General features: G+C 44.1%; 2 protein-coding genes across 2 annotated transcripts in view; one reads left to right on the top strand and one right to left on the bottom strand.

Moving 5' to 3' along the window:
• Positions 1–10,833, bottom strand: part of LOC131582353 (netrin-4-like) — a 41,866-nt gene extending 31,033 nt beyond the window's left edge. The window contains exons 1-3 of the mRNA XM_058845446.1: positions 10,675–10,833; positions 9,396–10,554; positions 2,702–3,243 (exon numbers count right to left, since the gene is read on the bottom strand). Of these exons, the coding sequence (XP_058701429.1) occupies positions 2,702–3,243; positions 9,396–9,462 (609 nt within the window). The 5' untranslated portion in view covers positions 9,463–10,554; positions 10,675–10,833. The remainder of the gene's footprint in view (positions 1–2,701; positions 3,244–9,395; positions 10,555–10,674) is intronic.
• A 2,427-nt stretch (positions 10,834–13,260) lies between these two features.
• The window catches only part of UROC1 (urocanate hydratase 1), a 37,449-nt gene continuing 33,216 nt past the window's right edge, over positions 13,261–17,493 (top strand). Inside the window, exon 1 of the mRNA XM_058845445.1 lies at positions 13,261–13,533. Within this exon, the coding sequence (XP_058701428.1) occupies positions 13,408–13,533 (126 nt within the window). The 5' untranslated portion in view covers positions 13,261–13,407. The remainder of the gene's footprint in view (positions 13,534–17,493) is intronic.

The following is a 17,493-nucleotide window of genomic DNA, read 5'->3' as shown; positions in this document are numbered from 1 at the left end:
AATTTTTTTACCTTGCTTTTAGGAAGAAACTCTTTCAGTGGTCTTGGTGGCCAGAATGTGCTGCGTGAAATCTCAGTTTCCAGATGTGTGTAGGTTACTGTGGCTCTACCCCCTTCCCCTTTCATGTCTGCATTCTCAGTTCTGGAAGCCAGTTGACCTGAAATCTTGTTTCATGATGTGTCCCAGCATGGGTTTTAAACCTAAGTACTCTCACTAGGCCATCTTTTTTTTTTTTTTTTTTTTTTTTTTCCTTTTTGAAATTCCTTTTGTGCCCTGTTAAAAAAGGAATTTATGTCTGTTCTAAGAATGAATAGGACCCAAGAATAACCTGAGTCTCATGTGGTGAAAATTACTTCAAACCCCTCAGTAAAGAAAACTGGCATTTATGTCAGAGCATTAATTAGCACTTAAGTTGGAACAGTTTTGATCATTTCAGTCATGCTGTCAGCTTGTGATGTGAACCCCTTGGCAATCCAAGGCTTAGCCAGAATCAGTAACTGGGTAGGTCAGAGTGGAGGTGAAAAAGAAGCAGAGAACACTGAAAAAATACTGGTGGGGATTCAGTCAGCTGCCTTCAAAGTCACTTGAGTCAGTGCTTGAGGGGATGCTCTGGTGACATTTGTGACATCTTCAAAACAAGGTGTAAAATTGCAGTTCTGAGGTGTGTGGGCAAAGCTCCCTTGAGACCTGTAGTAACAGTAGCAGTGTCACTCAGGCAAATCTGATCAGGTATCACTTTAAATAGCTACACTCTGCCTTCCTTTATTTCAACTCACAAAAGGATCTGCTATGTCATACTGCTGACCTGAAAACCTGCTGCTTCTGCACCTTTGCCACGGGACATTTATGGATTGATTAAGAGGTTTCTGTAAAGTCTGTCCAGATCTGGACAATCCTTTTGGGTTAATCTGCTGTGATACATCATGATAGGTCAATCTGCTGTGATACATGTGATGCTTTTGGGCATCTGCATTTGTCTTGTCCTCTGTTGCTGCCACACAGATTCCTGTGTGCTGCTTTAAAGCCTCAGCACTTCTCCCATGGAGGAAGTGACCTCTGCACCTATTCAATTCATGTTCATGAAAGTATTTGGGATCTACAGGGGTAAAATAGGACTGGTTTCATTATTAGTATTGTTTCCTGACATCTACTACCATGCCATTGATTAAGCACAGACATACTCATTTCAGTGTAGCTGCTGCCCAAATTGACAGAATCACTTTGACACTTGTAATCACAAAGGCTTGCATCAGATGAATGTTTTATTATTTGATTTTCTGCCATCCACTTCTTAGATTTGTTGTAGCAGCAGCAGCACATGGTCTTAATGATATTCCCCAGGTCAAGTAAGTACAAAAGCCAACACAGTGCAGGGGACACTGCAGAGAGGGAAGGGTTATTTTGCATTTAAGGCCAAAGCATTTCCCTCAGACCCTGTATTCTGTCCCTCACTCAACCAGAATTGTCCTCCTTTACCACAAAACATTTCACCTTCCTGTGCTGCTCTTTTCCCATCTGTGAAATGGCAGCAGAACCCTGTATGTGTGCTGAAGATCATTAACTGGATCTTGCAAAGTACTTCCAGATTTTTGATTGGAAGGCACACAAGAATGGAAAAGTATATTACTTGCCGAGATTCTTGACGTGGCAAATTGCAACCTCCCTACAGAAGACATTTGCATGCATTTGACTTGCATTTGACTTGGACATGAAATGAATCATGATAACTGACCAGCAGAATTACTGCTCCAGAAATAAGACAGTTTAGTAGTCAGATGATCTGTTCCAGGTTTCTAATACTCAGAGATGTTTCTTAGCCTGTTACACACGGATGAATCTCTCCCTACAGCTGTGCCCCTGCCTCGGGTATAATACCTTGGCTTCTTCTCATGTGCATTTTGAAGTGCACTGCTGCAACACTGGGTTTTCTGAAGCCTATCTGGACCATTCACCTCCCACCTAAGCTTAATTTGCAGATAAGTGTTACTGCTGAGTCTGCTGACCACTCCAAGATTGAAACCAAAAGGATTGTGACTTCTCTGAGGAAGAGAGAAGGAAGTGAAAGAACATGAAAATATTCAAGCCTCTCTTGAAACAGAGAACAAATCAGAATATTCATACCAAGGCAGAGCTTTTCCCACCATTGTGTAGTGAATCCTGGCTGCTCTCTCCCACTTCTGCTTCCAAGCAGTTTCATTTCTGAAGCCTATGGCTTGATACAATCAGCCATAGTCACCACCAGCATGAAAAGTGAAAGCAAGAAAACATTGAACTTGGAGAAATTATGTATTTAAAAGTCAGCCAATCATCTAAGAATTTTTATATGAAGAAAAAAAAAGAAAGATCATGCAGTTCACATCATCCTAAAGTGAAAATCGTTTGGATAAATCTGACTCTGCAGATGTGTGTTTCCCACATCTACTTTGCTAGAATTCTAGTTCAGTTTTGGGCATCTGCAGTGTAAAATTAGGTAATGTTCATATTATCCTGTGAGCTCTCATAAAAGAAATTTGCTAAAGCATTTCTATCCCTGATGTATAATTTCTCTTCTTCTTCCCCTTTATTTGCTCAGCACAAAGCCTTTAGGGAGAGGATACCTTTTTAATGTATATGCACAGTATCTCTTTGAGATACACTCTGTTTTCTGGCAGTCTGGAGCTGTCTGACATTAAACTTTGTCCAAACCTCAATTATTGCTTACCTCTCCTCTGGTGCAGGGCACTGCATCTGAATACCTGGAAGTGCACATGGAGCCTTCCTCAATGAGATCATCCTGGAGCCCAAAAGTAGCTGTACAGTTGACAGAGAAATACTTGTAGGGCCTCCAAGTCTGCCCATAATCCTGGGATCTTTCCAGCACCATGGCAGCTGGGCGAGGTGACTTGAACACAGCAATGACGTGGGTCAGGTAGAATTCTGTTTCAAAGTCCAGTCGGATTTCCTCTCTGTGTACCCCTTGGGCTGACTGCCACCAGGAGACGGGGTTTGCAAAGAAATCATCTGTCATGTCAGCAGGGAGGTGGGAGTTATCAGGCTGGTTGCTGTTGCATTTGGTGCAGCGGGGCTGCCCACAGCTGGGGGAGGCGTGGTGGAGGAGGTTCTGCTCTGGGTAGAAGCAGAAGAGCTCTGTGCTGTTCTGGCCACACGTGGTGGTGGTCACTGGTGTCCTTCCTGTGGCGAGGTTCCCCACGGGAGGGTTGCAGGCATGGCCATTGCAGCGGAAGGCTCGTGGCCTTGCGGGATCTGAAGGACAGGGAAAAGAAACACAACAAGTAGAATTTCTCAAGTAGTTCTCATGGTGTAAGCCAGGTGACAACACAAATGTTTGGAGTCCTCATCTGGGGACTGGCATTTAAGAGGACACCTTTGAAGGAGAGCTGCTTCATCTTTTCACACAAGGTTTTGGGATAGTGACTCAATAAATCTAGTCTTTGTGTTTGGTGCCTAACTCAGAAACTGATCTTTAGAAAAACTCGTGCTTATGGTGTTTAACTTTGATTTCCATTGAAAATGCAATTGTGCCAGTCTATTGAATTTTATGGTTAACCAGAGAAATCTTGTGGTTTTTACTTTCCCTCTAGTAAAGCTCCATATTGAAGGAGTGAATCTATTCCATGGGTTTATTTTCATGGTAATCAGAGAGCACATTCAAACTGGACTGGACACTGTCAATACATTAAGAAAAGAGATGATTCCTGACTAACAAGTTACAGATATTAATTACAATAATGAACACATGAAGAAAGCCTGTATTTCTATAGCTGAGTGTTGAGCTTCTACTGCTTCTAATAAGATCAGGTGGAGTTATTAATTTGTTGCAAAGCTGAAAATCGCGTCTCTGTTTTGTTTAAATACCTTGATATGGAGGTAGGTAGTTACATTCTATTTGCCAAGTCTGCAAATACTGACAATTTTTTGGTATCTTCAATGTATATATTAACTTATTTCTAAATTAATAAAAGGAAGGGATAACCACAGAATCTTAATGTTGTTTGAAAATCAGTAGTATCTTGTGAACTGGAATTAAAGGTCATTCCAAAACCTTATCACTATGCTGAAGAAAACTGCATTTCTAATGACATACAATGTTCTCTTTGCAACTTAACACTCTAGAAGGAGCTAAAGACTGACCTTCCAAGGTCATAAATCTAATCCAAGAGGTCACAAGTCAGATGACTGGATTTAGGTCTTACAGGAAATGACCCTTCCAATGAAATGTGGCACGACCCTGGGTAAAGCCTGGGTAATCTAGGAGCAGTTCAAAGGTCATCTATAAGTTCAGCATTCTAGGCCAAATTTTAAAATCCCTACTTCATTTATATTCAGCCTTTTCTTTCGTAAAATCAGTTTAAAAATCAAGTTAGGTCAAAGAAAGGGGTCTGCAAAACTGTCTTATGAAAGTACTCAGATTGTAAATGTTGTTGAATGAAATGGGCATTCCTGCTTCCTAAAGGAAAGTTTAAAGTGAAAAAAATGCATCCAGCTTGCACAGTTTTGCTTCTGGGTTGATCCTGTCCTTGGTTCCTCAGTGACATCTCTGCACAGGCCAGGAAAGAAAGGTCAGACAAGAACTCTCTGTTGCAAAACACTTCATCAATTCTGCATTCCAGGGGTAGGATGCAAAATAGTTATTTCATGTCCACTGAATCCCATGACCAATGGTTTGTGCCATTGTAGCTCACATACAGTTCCAGGTAGTCTAAAACTTCAGATAGCAAGGAAGGAGATCATTCACAAATGCTCTTGTCTGCTCTTAGAAACAGGTGGAAGCCACCTCCAAGGTAATTTGCAGTGTGTTGTCTGGCAATGGTTTTCTTTTAGTGCCACACTGAAATCAGTCCCAGGAGCCTGGCAGAGCTCAGAGGGCAGCAGTGCCTGGATTACGAGGGCACCTGACAGTCCTCAGATCAAAGGGATGGAAGTGCCTGTCCCCTGTCCCACCACCACTCCCTGTGCCAGCACAGACATGAGGAACTGCAGACCCATCTGGAGAGGAATGAAGATGGGGATTTTTGGCTCTGTTAGTTCTGTTTTGTGCTCCCCACCTTCAGCTGAGCAGGTGATCCTCAGCACTACCAGAAGTAAGCAAAGATATAATGAGCTACAAGTGCACAGCTCAAGAATGACTCCCCAAATGGCATTTAGGTTCATGTCCAAACTGCTTGGTAAAAACTGCTGGAAATAAGGGAGGCAATTTCTGTGTTTAAAGCAGATTCAGTATTAACTGATTTTGCTCAGTGCTGCACAAAGGTGTCATCTTTGCCTCCAGAGAATTTTAGTGGGACTGGTCTTACAACTGAGCTTTGAACAAGCATTAGTTCTGACTAAGAGTCAGGTTACATAGTTTTGATTAAGAATGGATCCATGTTACAAATGTTATTGGATTATGGATGATTATGTATAAATTTACCATGTAATTAAAAGAAAGCCCATCTCTATTGATGGATTATGCCACTAAAGCTTTCACAGAAGAAATGGGATGCTGGAGTTCTAAATTAAGGAAGTTGCATAAGGGGGAAGCTTTGCAGACAAGAATGTGAGAAAGCAGAAAAGGAAACATTTTCTAAAGGGAATGGCTGCTTTTTGTATTTCCCATAAATGGGCTATTAGTTTTGTATTGAATTTTTAGCTATTTTTTTCTGAGCCTTGAAAAGAAAGATGTTTTTTCTCCTGAACAGTAGTCACAAGAATGTTTATCTGCTCTGCCTGCTAATGCAGCAACATCAATAAACAGTTCCTGTCTGAACTGCTGTGTCATTAGGTAAATGGGAGAAGAACAAAGTGCAAATTAGCAGAAGGGAGTTTGAGAGAAGGAGAGAGACTGGAAAACAAAATCTGCAGTCGATTAAAAGCTTTGTATTTAAAGAAATCAATTGGCAGAACATTGTTTGGCCACAAGGATAGTGCAGCCCGTCCATCACTCACTGGTTCTGTGGAAAAAACACAAAATATTGAGTCTGGACAGCAAGAGGAGACTGCTGCAGGAGAGAAACAGCAGCCAGGCGAACACACAACTTACCCCAACTGCCAGGAGGAATCACTGAATAATTCATAGAGAATTAAACAATTTGATTACGCACGGGCACTGCATGTTATTATGAGGTTGATTAGCTTTTACTCCATGGAGGGTGGCTTGGCTCCATAAATGGTATGATTAAAAAAATTATTTGTTTGTTTTCTGGTCCCTCAGATCTGTGCCACAAAGTGGCAGGTCAATGGCACATGCCCAGCCCGTGTTATAACAGAGCTGTTACCTGGTGATTAGGGACTCATACTCATTACTCAGTTCAAGGGAGGTAATATTGTGGATATTCCTGGGACACCATTTCAAATTAAGATCTCTTACTTCACAGTTTTGTAGTAAAACACTGTAGACATTAACTAAAACCAGGTTCAATTATTTTTTCTTCATTTCTTTTCACCCTCCATTGGATACTCAACAGAAGAAAGGTCATATGGCAACTCATCCAAAGCCTGCTGATATGACTGGAAAGATGTCTAATATTTTCTGAGTGATTCGAATTGGAATTTTTATTTGTTTTCCATATGCAGGTTTATGATTTAGTGTGTTCAAATCTCCTGCAGTGAGTCAGGACAGTAAATTTCACATATCTCAGAAAGAGCAAACCTTTGGACATCTTCTGCTGTGTGTTTAATGGAGCAATTTCAGCATGTATGTCCAACCTGGATTTCACTTGTTACATATCTGTTCAACTTTTTCTTAATAACCAAGACCTTATAAATGTTATTCTAAATCTAACCACCCTGGGGACTTAAGTTGCTCCATTTTTTCTTAGCCAGACCTAGAATTTTATGCTTTAACACTGGTTTCAACAGCTGTACAACTCTTTGGTTTGTCTGGGGCCAACATGCTGAAAGTTTGGCAGATCTTCATCCCCTTTTGAGAAGCCTGGTGTATTTCTGCACTAAAATAGTTCTGATAACTGGAGCTAATGAGCCTGCTGTCAAAATACCTCTGAGGTGAAATTCAGAATGTGCCATGAAACTGAACTTGAGGCATGGACAGAAGAACAAGATCCCAGGCTGGAGCCCTCTTCCATCGTGTCCAGTTGCAGTCTGCCTGTTCACATCCTTCCTGGAGCAGCAGTGGGCTCCAGCACCTGCAGCTTCATTGGCAGATGAGCTGAATAATCTCAGACCAGATGAAACCTAGTCCTGCTAATAACCAGGTCCTGCAATCCTTGATTTTCAGCTTGATGGTAGAAGTGGCCATTTTTGACCACATCACACTTTCTTTTCCAGGGCTCCCACTGGGATGAGAGCTGGCCTGGGTGCTGCTCCCCAGGCTGCTGCTCGCATGGGGAGGTCTGGGGCTGAAGCAAGAGCTCAAGCTGTTGTCAGCTGCACTAAGTGTCCCTTATGCAAGAGTTTTCAGATGACTGCAGAGTTGATTTGAGGGGAATAATGCCCTCCACCTGCATAAGACAAGGGGAAGGATTGTCCAAGTGTCACATCTTACAGTATGAACCCAAGCTGACTGCTCCAGCCTAATGAGTAAGGTGTTTGGTTTTTTGTTTGGATGTTTTTTTCTCCATTGTGTTTAAATGACTAAGGAGTCAATCTTGACAACCCAGACTGCCTTCTCTGCACAGAGGTGGCAGAAGGCAAATATTGGACTCCCCACAAATATTATGTGCCTTGTACTCCCCACAAATATTATGTGCCTTGTACTCCCCACAGGCTAATGAAGTATGCCAAAAACATACTTCTCTGTGCTTCTCTAAATAAAGAATCAAAACCTAACGTGCAACCCTTGTGCTTCCACAGGCTGATTGTTTGTGCAACCTTTCATTCAAACACTAAATATTTATTTAAAGGGGCATTGAATCCTTAGCAGCATCACCTTCAATATCCAATTATTTTGCTGGCATTCACTATGTTCTACACAATTATTTTGAGTGAGTTGAGCTCCAAACAGAACACACTCCCTCCCTGCAAATTCACTTTCTAAGCAGCCAGCTGGGAGCTGTGTTTCCTTGAAGATTCATTTTCTCTTTGTGAATTGGATGCAGAGCAGATTTAGGCTAGTTTCTAACAGACTGCCTTCTGCAAGTGTCAGCAACTTCACAGGAGGTCTCTGCAACCTCTCTGTGCTGCATGTTATGTGTCCTATAGGAGCTTACATCCTAGCCTGGGGAGCTAGAGAATGCCTAGAGTAAGACACTAAGAGAATTAAGGCACATGTACTCCCTCCCCTCACTCCCTGTCACGCTGTGACAGACAGCCTTTTCCCCAAATGAGTTACTGGGTAATATGACAGGATGGTAAATTTATGAGCTGTTTCCAGTTTTTAAGAAAATAACTCTTGTGCTTATGGAAATCTGCTGTCTGTTATCAGAGGGGTTCTAGCTAGGGAATAATCTGAGCTGAATCCACTTGATCTGCCTCTGCCTTCAGTGGAACTTGCAGGATAGTTGAGCGCTTCAGTTGCTTTCAAATCACTTCATGAGGAGTGTTGTTCCTGTCCTAATACTCTGAGCACACAGGTGAAATTTAAACCATTGAAATGCTTTCCTATACAGGAAGAGAGATTCCAAGAGAGTATCTCAAAGGAAAAGTCACCAAGGATGAACTGTTTTTTCATCAATAATTATTTTTATTTTTTTCTGACCTGATTCTTGTAATTAATCCTTTTTGAACTTAAAGATGTATTAAACCACTGCAGAAAGGACATAAATCCAATGCTTTGCTTCCTTTCCTTTAAGGAATTTGTCTTCATCATAATCCAGATATTTTTAGAACCCCATGTAAATACCATTACAGCTGTATCATTCCTATATGTGTTTATTTGTACACCCACATGTCTACTCACGACTAATCAGCTTCTCTCTCTGTTTTAATTAATTTTTCTCTAATGCTAATTTAATCCTGTCCTCTGCATGTTAACTATTCAGTTAAGATTTCCTACACAGTGTTTCTGATTTTCAATGATGCAATATTAAGTTAGAAGAGAATAATTCAGATTCCTGCACTGATGCTTTCCAAGGATGTTGTCATTTCACTCTTGTCCTGCCTAGGAAGGCAGTGTTTCACCCTCAAAACAAACATCCAGTGTATCTCACTCCATCTACCTTTCTTTCTCTTACTTTTCTTTTGTCTTAAAAAATGATACTCTCCTTTCTTTTAAGGGTGTATGAACCTGTGCATCCTATGATAAGTCTTTGGAAGAAGGCTGAAATATAAAGTTGGGTATTGCAGGGAATAAGAAACATTTGTATATATTGACTAACACAGATTCCTTGTAAAAATCAACCTAAAATAAAGATGTTGACACAATTTATTTTTCATAAACAGACTTGATTTCTATCCCCTTTCCCCTTGCTAAATCTAGGATGAATTGTTTCAGAATGGCAATATTGATTTATTTTGCTTACCTGCTTCCCCATGTCCAAAAATAAAATATTCCAAGAACACAATCAGCATGATGCCTTTCTGCTGCATGGCTGTCAGTAAAAGATTTGTCCTCAGTGAAGCAAAAGAGACCTGCAGTAATCTACAGGTTTGGTGCTTGCATGGCTTTTCTGTTTTCTTTCTTTCTGCTCACCTTCCTCTCAGTGTAGGGGTCAAGGCTGCTGTCTCATTCTTCTTGCTCTCGTTCGGGTCCAGAGGTGGTTTGGTTTTTTTCAGGGCTCAGATGCCTTCTGGGTGTCACCCATACATTGCTTCCAATAAATAAATAAATGACGAGGTGTTTCTGAGCCTTTAGCCCTCTCCATGCAGCGGGCAGGGGACGTTCACATCTCTGGCGCAGCCCCTTGGATGCACCATCGGGGGCTGATGCGAGGCGGGGAGCTCTGCTCGGTCCGGTCCTTGGCGCTTGTTTGGATGCTATTTCGAAACTTTCATTTCTGCTCCTTGCTTTTGGTGGAGCTCCGGCTCGGCGGTGCCCGGGCTCGCCCTGGCAGCCCTCCGTACCCCGCCGCTGCTCCCCGGGCTGGAGAGGGGTCCTGAACCCGGCTTTGTTAGGAGGTGCCCCCCTGTACCTTCTCTCCCTTTGCTCCCTGCAGCATGGGGTCATAAGAAGAAAAGAGTTGGCTTTGGTCCCTGAGAGATGATGAGAAGCAAGCGCTTTCTTGGCTCTTCTCTTTTTTTTTTCTTTTTTTTTTTTTAATTTTTTATTTTGGTTTGTTTTATTTTATTTTATTTCCCTCCTCCCTCCGCTGTCACGGAAGCCGCTTCTCCCCCACCTCCGAGGGATTTGCTTCACACAGGGAGCGCCAGGGGAGTGGAAAACAAACGCAGCGCCAGCTCTCCGGGGCCGGTGCCCGGGCAGTTCCCGGTCTGCGCTGCTGGAGCGGCTCCTGGCCGCCGCTCGGGGCTGCGCTCCCGGGATGGAGGTGCGGGGAAAGGGAGGGGGCTGGAGAATCCTTCCTCCCTCCTGCTACAGCAGGGCTCGGGGCGGGGGGTCCTGCCCTCCCGAGGGCGGGTTAGTTATCTGCAAGTTTTGTCTCTGCTCCCTTCAACCTCCGTCTAGCACATCTCTTCGTCCTGACCGGGCACTTCTCAGTTCTCCTCCTTTCCGGTCCTGTCTGGCTGCAAAGGGGGTTATTAAAACATGTGATCTTTATTCCTGGGCTTTATCTGTGCCTTTTTTTGTTGTTTCGTTTTGGGTTTTTTCTGCCTTTTTTTATTTTGTTAAGGTCGGTTCCGCACCTCCTCTCGGCTGGGCTGGTCCTGGCTGGGCTCAGCTACGGGCGTTGTTTCCCAGCCGCGTCCTCTCCTGCGCAGCCGGGCTGGCTGTGCTTGTCCCTCTGCGTGTCCGTGTCCGTGTGTCCCTGTCCCTGTCCGTGTCCGTGTCCGTGTCCGTGTCCGTGTCCGTGTCCGTGTCCGTGTGTCCCTGTCCGTGTCCGTGTGTCCCTGTCCGTGTCCGTGTCCGTGTCCGTGTCCGTGTCCGTGTGTCCCTGTCCGTGTCCGTGTCCGTGTGTCCCTGTCCGTGTCCCTGTCCGTGTCCGTGTCCGTGTGTCCCTGTCCGTGTCCGTGTCCGTGTGTCCCTGTCCGTGTCCGTGTCCGTGTCCGTGTGTCCCTGTCCGTGTCCGTGTCCGTGTCCATGTGTGTGTCCGTGTCCGTGTCCGTGTGTCCCTGTCCGTGTCCGTGTCCGTGTCCGTGTGTGTGTCCGTGTCCGTGTCCGTGTGTCTGTGTCCGTGTCCGTGTCCGTGTGTGCGCACAGGCGGGGGCGCGCCGTGTCCGTCTGTCCCTGCAGCACCCTCTGCCCGCCCGGCCGGCACACGGCACTGCCCGGTACCCGGGGCCGCTCCCAGCCGCGGCAGCCGGGACAGGACAAGCGGGCAGCCGGGACAGGACAAGCGGGCAGCCCGGACAGGACAAGCGGGCAGCCTGGACGGGACAAGAGGGCAGCCCGGACAGGACAAGCGGGCAGCCGGGACAGGACAAGCGGGCAGCCCGGACAGGACAAGCGGGCAGCCGGGGACTGGCGCTGCCCGGGACTGGCGCTGCCCGGGGCTGGCGCTGCCCGGGGCTGCGGTGTCCGGGGCTGCGGTGTCCGGGGCTGCGGTGTCCGCGCTGGCAGAGCCCCTGAAGCGGGTTCGGGAGCTCTGGCACAAACCCAGGACACGGAGACGCTCCAGCGTGTGGCAATCGCGGGGTGAAAGTGTCCAGCCCTAGAAAACATCCTAACTCAGGGTGTGAGATCCCCACATTTTCATTCTCTCTTTCTTCGGGCTTCTCACCAATCTAACGCCATTAACTTCTGCCGATGTCATGAGGGAAGCAGGTCTGACGGCCGTGCAGATAAAGACGAGGTTGTTCTTGTGCCCCTGTGTGTGCAGGATCAGACCATAAAGGGATTTGAAGAATGTAGGTCATACAAAGAAGAGTAAGGAAAGATTTATTTCCCTTTGAGGTGGATATGTTTATATTAGACAGGGTTATCTGGTTAGATTTTGGGGTAGAGTTTTCTGACTTTATGTGCTGGTTTTGCATTAATTGATAATTAATTGATTTGGTGTGTTGGCCGGGAAACTCAAATCAGCAAATCAGCAAACCTAAACCACTACACTTTACCCTTTTCTATTTTTTTTAAAATTTTATATTTTTAATATGAAAACTCAATAGAAAACTTAAAAATATAAAGGCTTTTCTATCTCCTTTTTGTCTTTGCCTTTTGTTTGAAAGCAGCTAAAATACTGTATAATAACAAAACAAAATTCTCCTGCTGTAAATGACATTATCCTTCAGAGGGTCTGAGTCTGCTGTGTGCTCAGCTCCCCTGGGATGCCCTGAGTTCTTTCAACTTGAGCATCTTCACTGGGAGCTGGGGATGTGAAGGATGTCCTGGAGCTAAAGCAGACCTGACATTAATGAGATGCTGTCATTTAATAATTGTGCTTTGTTGTCACTGCTTGTTGATTGCTGCCTTTGTGAGGAAATGCTGTATTTTTTCATTTGTAGGGTTTAGGCTCATTTCTAACCAAAACGCTTTGCCCAGTTAATTTCACCAGGCTTAAAAGGTGGCACATGTAGTTCAATGCATGTAATAAAGGTCAAGAAACTTCTGTATAATTTAAACAACAAGCCAGAATGGAGAGCAAAGTTCACATTGCACTGTTAAGGGGAAAATCAGAGTTAAGTACATTCATTTACCTGTGATAACTGGATAGCAATACAAGACTTTCTAGTTGTTGTTGACTGTAGGGTATAAAAGTGACATAGGACTGAAAGCCTTTATTATTCCTCCCACTTATTGCCTGTCTTGAGAAATCCACTTCCAGTGCTAATGAGTACATTTCCAGTTCAATGCTATGAAAATCCATTCATGCCTGTGAGCTGAGAGGAGCTAACACCTACGGGGGAAATTCTGCTGTTATGATGACCACTGCTGCTGTCTAGAAGAGGAATTGATGAGATCTGAGGAGCTGCCCATACCACGGGGTGTCAAACAGAGAATGCCTGTCTTAACTGAACACTGTGTATGAACAGTGATGTGAATAATCCTTAACTTTCATTAGTTCCTAAACTATAATAACACAAATATACAGTTCTTGATGTCTCAGTCAATATTCCTGCTCCAGACCAAGACTCTTACTTGGACATTGTGGGGGAATCAGGTTATTTGGAAGGTGACTGAATTTTCTCTAGTGACTTAGCACCAGTTGACAAAGTACCCAAAGAACAATCGCTCAAACTGTGAATCATTCATTTTGGGGGAGGAGGGAAGAGCCAATGGCATGGCACAGAGCAGGGAGGTGTGTCACCTGTACCACCTGCCCTCTCTGCCTGACAGCCCTGCTTGCAAAAGCCAGAGCACAGTCTGTCCTCTTGGAGATCACCCTGGAGTGGAGGTGCATTTGAATCGTGCAGCATCTTGCTTTCCTGAACCCTTCCTCTCCTGTTTGCCTTGCCTTTCCTCCTCCTATTTCCTCAGCAGCTATGACCAGCCTGAAGGAAATCTGTCGTGGCCTTCCTCTAAACCCTCTGCCTGAAAACAAAGGTCGGAGAAAAGGAATACCCCATGCACCTGTGAGAACACCCAATCTCACTGCTCAGGAGAAAAAGGTAACATTGGGTTTCACAGGGCCTCATTTATTTTCAGATAAAGGCAGCCTGGGGCAGCAAACCTGATTGCCTCAAATGCTTTTCTGAATGGGAAGCTAACTTTGTGTCAAATGTATTTCCTTGATGTTATAATTCACTCTGTAATGGGACAAAGGACTGGGAGCTCTTCTGTTTGCTTCCTTTCTTCCTCCTCCAGAATAATTGGGTTGATTGAGGAAGACTTTCTGCACAACACCTTCCATGACTTTGAATGGCTAAACAAGAAGCATTAGACTTCAATGCCATCAATCCAGCATTGTTTCTCAGAGGTGAAATTCAGAATGCTGTTGCAAAACCATTGCATATGTATGGGAGTGAAAGCTAACCCCTCCAATAAAATAAACATCAAAGCTCATGAATCAGCATCATGGTAGCGGCTACAAATCTGTATATTTGCCTAAAAAATCCAAAGATTACTTATTTTAGCCAGTAGTCTGGGCATGCAATTTAGGTGAGTTTGTAGGGAGTTAATTATTTGTCTTTAGTTGCATAATTATTTTCCTGTCTCTTTTTGTTTAAATAGTCTTCGTACACACCAAAGTAATAGTTGCATCACTTCATGTTCAAGACTAAAAAAATCAGCAGCAGAAGAAAATAATGGCCAATGGGTGGAGATCCCTAGGAATTTGTGTGGGAGAGGATAAGGTGGGTTCCTTAGTTTGGAAGTCTGTGCTTCATCACATGTAACATCACTTATACTGAGACATTCTGGTCAGAACACAGAAGTTCCTTCCCCAATAACAACTTGCACACAACTTCCTTGCCTTCGTGGGAGTTCCCCTGGCATCAGCAGTCAAATTCTTTTAAAGTCACTTCTACAAACAGAGGAGAGTCTAGTCAAAGGGTAGAAAGAGGAACAGCTGTGAGATATCCAAAGAGAATTTACTTCAATGTCAGGAGCATTCATGGCTGAGGCATCCTGTCTGTGCCTGGGACAGCTCAGACCCATGGAAATGTGGTTCTTAAGTGTGCAGAAGGGCTGAGGTGATGGCTGTGAAGATAAAGGAGTGGGGAGTGAGTTTCACTGCATGTCAGAACCTTGCCAGTCATCCCTGTTTTGCTCTTTACTGTTCCTAAATCACTTTTCCCCAGAAGTCTGATATAGCAGGAAGGAGTCCATGTTTCAGGAGAGGAGACGATGTCTCTTGAGAGGATGCCAAACCTTGCTCTCTAACCTGTGGAGGGGAAGGTAATGACAAGGTCTTCACTCCCTATAAAGAAACTGGAATAGTTTCCTGCCTCCTTTAAGGTTTGGAGCAGCAGATTGATTTTCTGTCCCCAGCTGACTATGTAACATCCATCTCTCATCTCTCCATTTTACCTGCTGCATGTGACAAGAAGTCATGCTAGCTGAGTATATTTCATTAAACTATTAGAGATTTTAAGGCTTCCTTTATGATTTACTTTATGGTCAGTCCTCCACCTTAAACTCTTAAGAGAATTAGAGGTTCAGCTAGCATTTGTTTCATATCTGAAAGGTCAAATCTCTTTTTTTAAGAAGTGCCCCATGCTTAGAAAAGCATGTAGATGAAAGATTGTCCGTCTATAAGGTTTTTTTAAGTCTTGAGACAGGCTTCCAGATGTTCACAGTGTGTAATGCTGAGCATGAGACTTGTCTTTATGTATGGTTTCATGTTCACTTTCTAATTGAAATATTCACAGGAAGCTTTGACAGAAGTGAAGTTAATAATGCTCTCCTGATTTCCTCTGGATTTGTCCCTCTTTTTATATTGCCTTCATTCCAGTTTTAGTTCTTGTTACAATAATAAACCTGACCACTGCCAATGTTTTATTTTTTTGAGCATCCTTTTGTGGTCATAATAGAAATCCTGTAAGTGAGATTTATAAAGAACTGTGTGTTTTGGGACTTGCTGAAGAAGTATCTAACTCTTCCTATCATACCAACTTTAATCTCCTTGGATAAGTTGAGCCATATCTCAGAACTGATTCTGATTATATGTTTCCTGAATTCTCTTCCTTCAGCATTCTTTGCCTGAGGCCTGAAACAGCCACATCCTCTCTCTTTCCCTCCCTCCCCAGCTCAGGAAACCCCAGCTTTCTGTTTCTCAGCATCTGTATCTTGGTGTAAATATGCCTCAAAGACACTACTCTTAAGATCTAGGTGTGGTGTGAGCTTTGCAGAACAAGGGTGTTGCCTGCTCTGTACTCACTGACATTCCAATAAAGCTGGAGCAACTTGGACAGAATGGGCACTTCTCTGTCTTGCTCAGGATCAGGAAAAAATGGTATTGCTTTATCCAGACAGCAATTCCCTTATGGATCTTAGAGCCAAGTCATGTCACAGTCCTGCTGCTCCCCAGCAGGGTCCTGTCTCCCCTGATTGCAGTGTCCTGTGTTTCTGGAGGGGCACTGAGGTCAGTAATGGGCACTGATGAGCCTCTCCTGAGGTCTCCTTCCACACCCTCTGCCCGCAGGCTTAGGGGCTCCATTCAGGCCTGGGGTTTCAATCTCAGCTATGCTGGTGATGCCTTTGGTCCTGTTCAGGGTGTCCCTGTACTCAGCCATGGACCTCCTGGATCTGCTCTCCTGCTTGTGGGCTGACATTCCACTCTGAACCTCCCTGAGCATTCCTGTGCTCCATCTCTCCATGGGAACCATCACCAGACCTGGTCCTGACTTGCACTTCCAGCTTGGTCCTGGAGCTGCAGGTCAGCCTGGTCTTGCCTGCTGCCCAGGACTGCTGGTGGAACCTGGCTGCCCGCCCTGGGCTGCCCTGCTCAGGGAGCACAAGGCTGGGGTCTGCCAGGGGAGGTGCCTGCCCCGGCTGTGCTCTGCTCGGCTCGCTGTTCCTTAGGGAGCAGCTGGGACCTCCTGCCTGGGGACATCTTAGGATGAAGAGCTGAAAACCAGAGCCTGAAAACTCATTCAGCACCTGTAGCTGTTCTTCAGCCTTCTGGTAAAGAAATGGAATGTTTGACCTTTATGATTTCTTTGCACACCCAGAAATCAGGTTACTTTAACAAGTTTGTATGTGCCTTGGGAAGGCTGACATATTAGCTCCTGTTTTGGGACATCTGGATGATAAAGAACTTGCTTAAACTTTCACAGCTCATAACCCATTTACTGCAATGACCAGTAAGAAATCTCCATGTTTACTTCCCAGCTGAGCCGATTGAGACTGGGACATATCAGGCAGAGTAAAAAAAATGAAACAGTCTTGTTTTCTGCTTAGAGAATAGTGCCACCAAAGATCCTGGGTCTCGATGTCATCAGGCAGAAGATGGCAAGTGGGAGGGAAGCACCACCTCCACTGGAGAAAGGGCAGAACTAAGAATGAAATTGTAGAGTTAAACCAGTCACTTCCTCTCCTTGTGCTTCCCTTTCCCTCAGAAAACAGGGAGACTGCAACCCTTATTGCTTGAGTGTTTCAAGGGCCTTAAACTGGAAGTCCTGATGATCCATTTCAGAAAATGGAAATGAATGACTTTCCTTCTGAAGAGGCTTCCTTCTGGCCCTTAACAAACACCAATTAACAAAGAGGCTGGTTTACTTGATTTCTCAAGAGAATCCCCGGGCAAAGTAATTTACAGCTGATTGATTTTATTTCATGGGCTCTCTTGGTTTATTTTTAACCTTGAGCAGTCTAAATCTTGATTAAATAGAAATAGATTCCTGTTACAATATAAAAATTCTAGGGAATATAGAAAAAAAAAAAAGACACCCTAATTCTGATTAGAGCTTAAGCACAAGAACCAAATGTTAGATCCAGCTGGCAGATTTAAGAGGAAGACTTTACATTTGCTTACATTGTGTAGAGTTGAATTAAATCAGTAACTCAGCGAATTCAGAGTAGATAATTTTTTAAAACAGGCTATGAAACTCAGGATTATACCACAAATAATATTTTTAAGACAGCAGTGAATTCTGGAACGGCTTCTTCAAAGGTACTGAGAAGGTGCA

The sequence above is a fragment of the Poecile atricapillus genome, chromosome 9 (assembly GCF_030490865.1).
Source record: "Poecile atricapillus isolate bPoeAtr1 chromosome 9, bPoeAtr1.hap1, whole genome shotgun sequence".
Classification (NCBI taxonomy): Eukaryota; Metazoa; Chordata; class Aves; order Passeriformes; family Paridae; genus Poecile; species Poecile atricapillus.
Note: the sequence above shows the minus strand (reverse complement) of the source record. Positions and strands in the feature narration are given on the sequence as shown.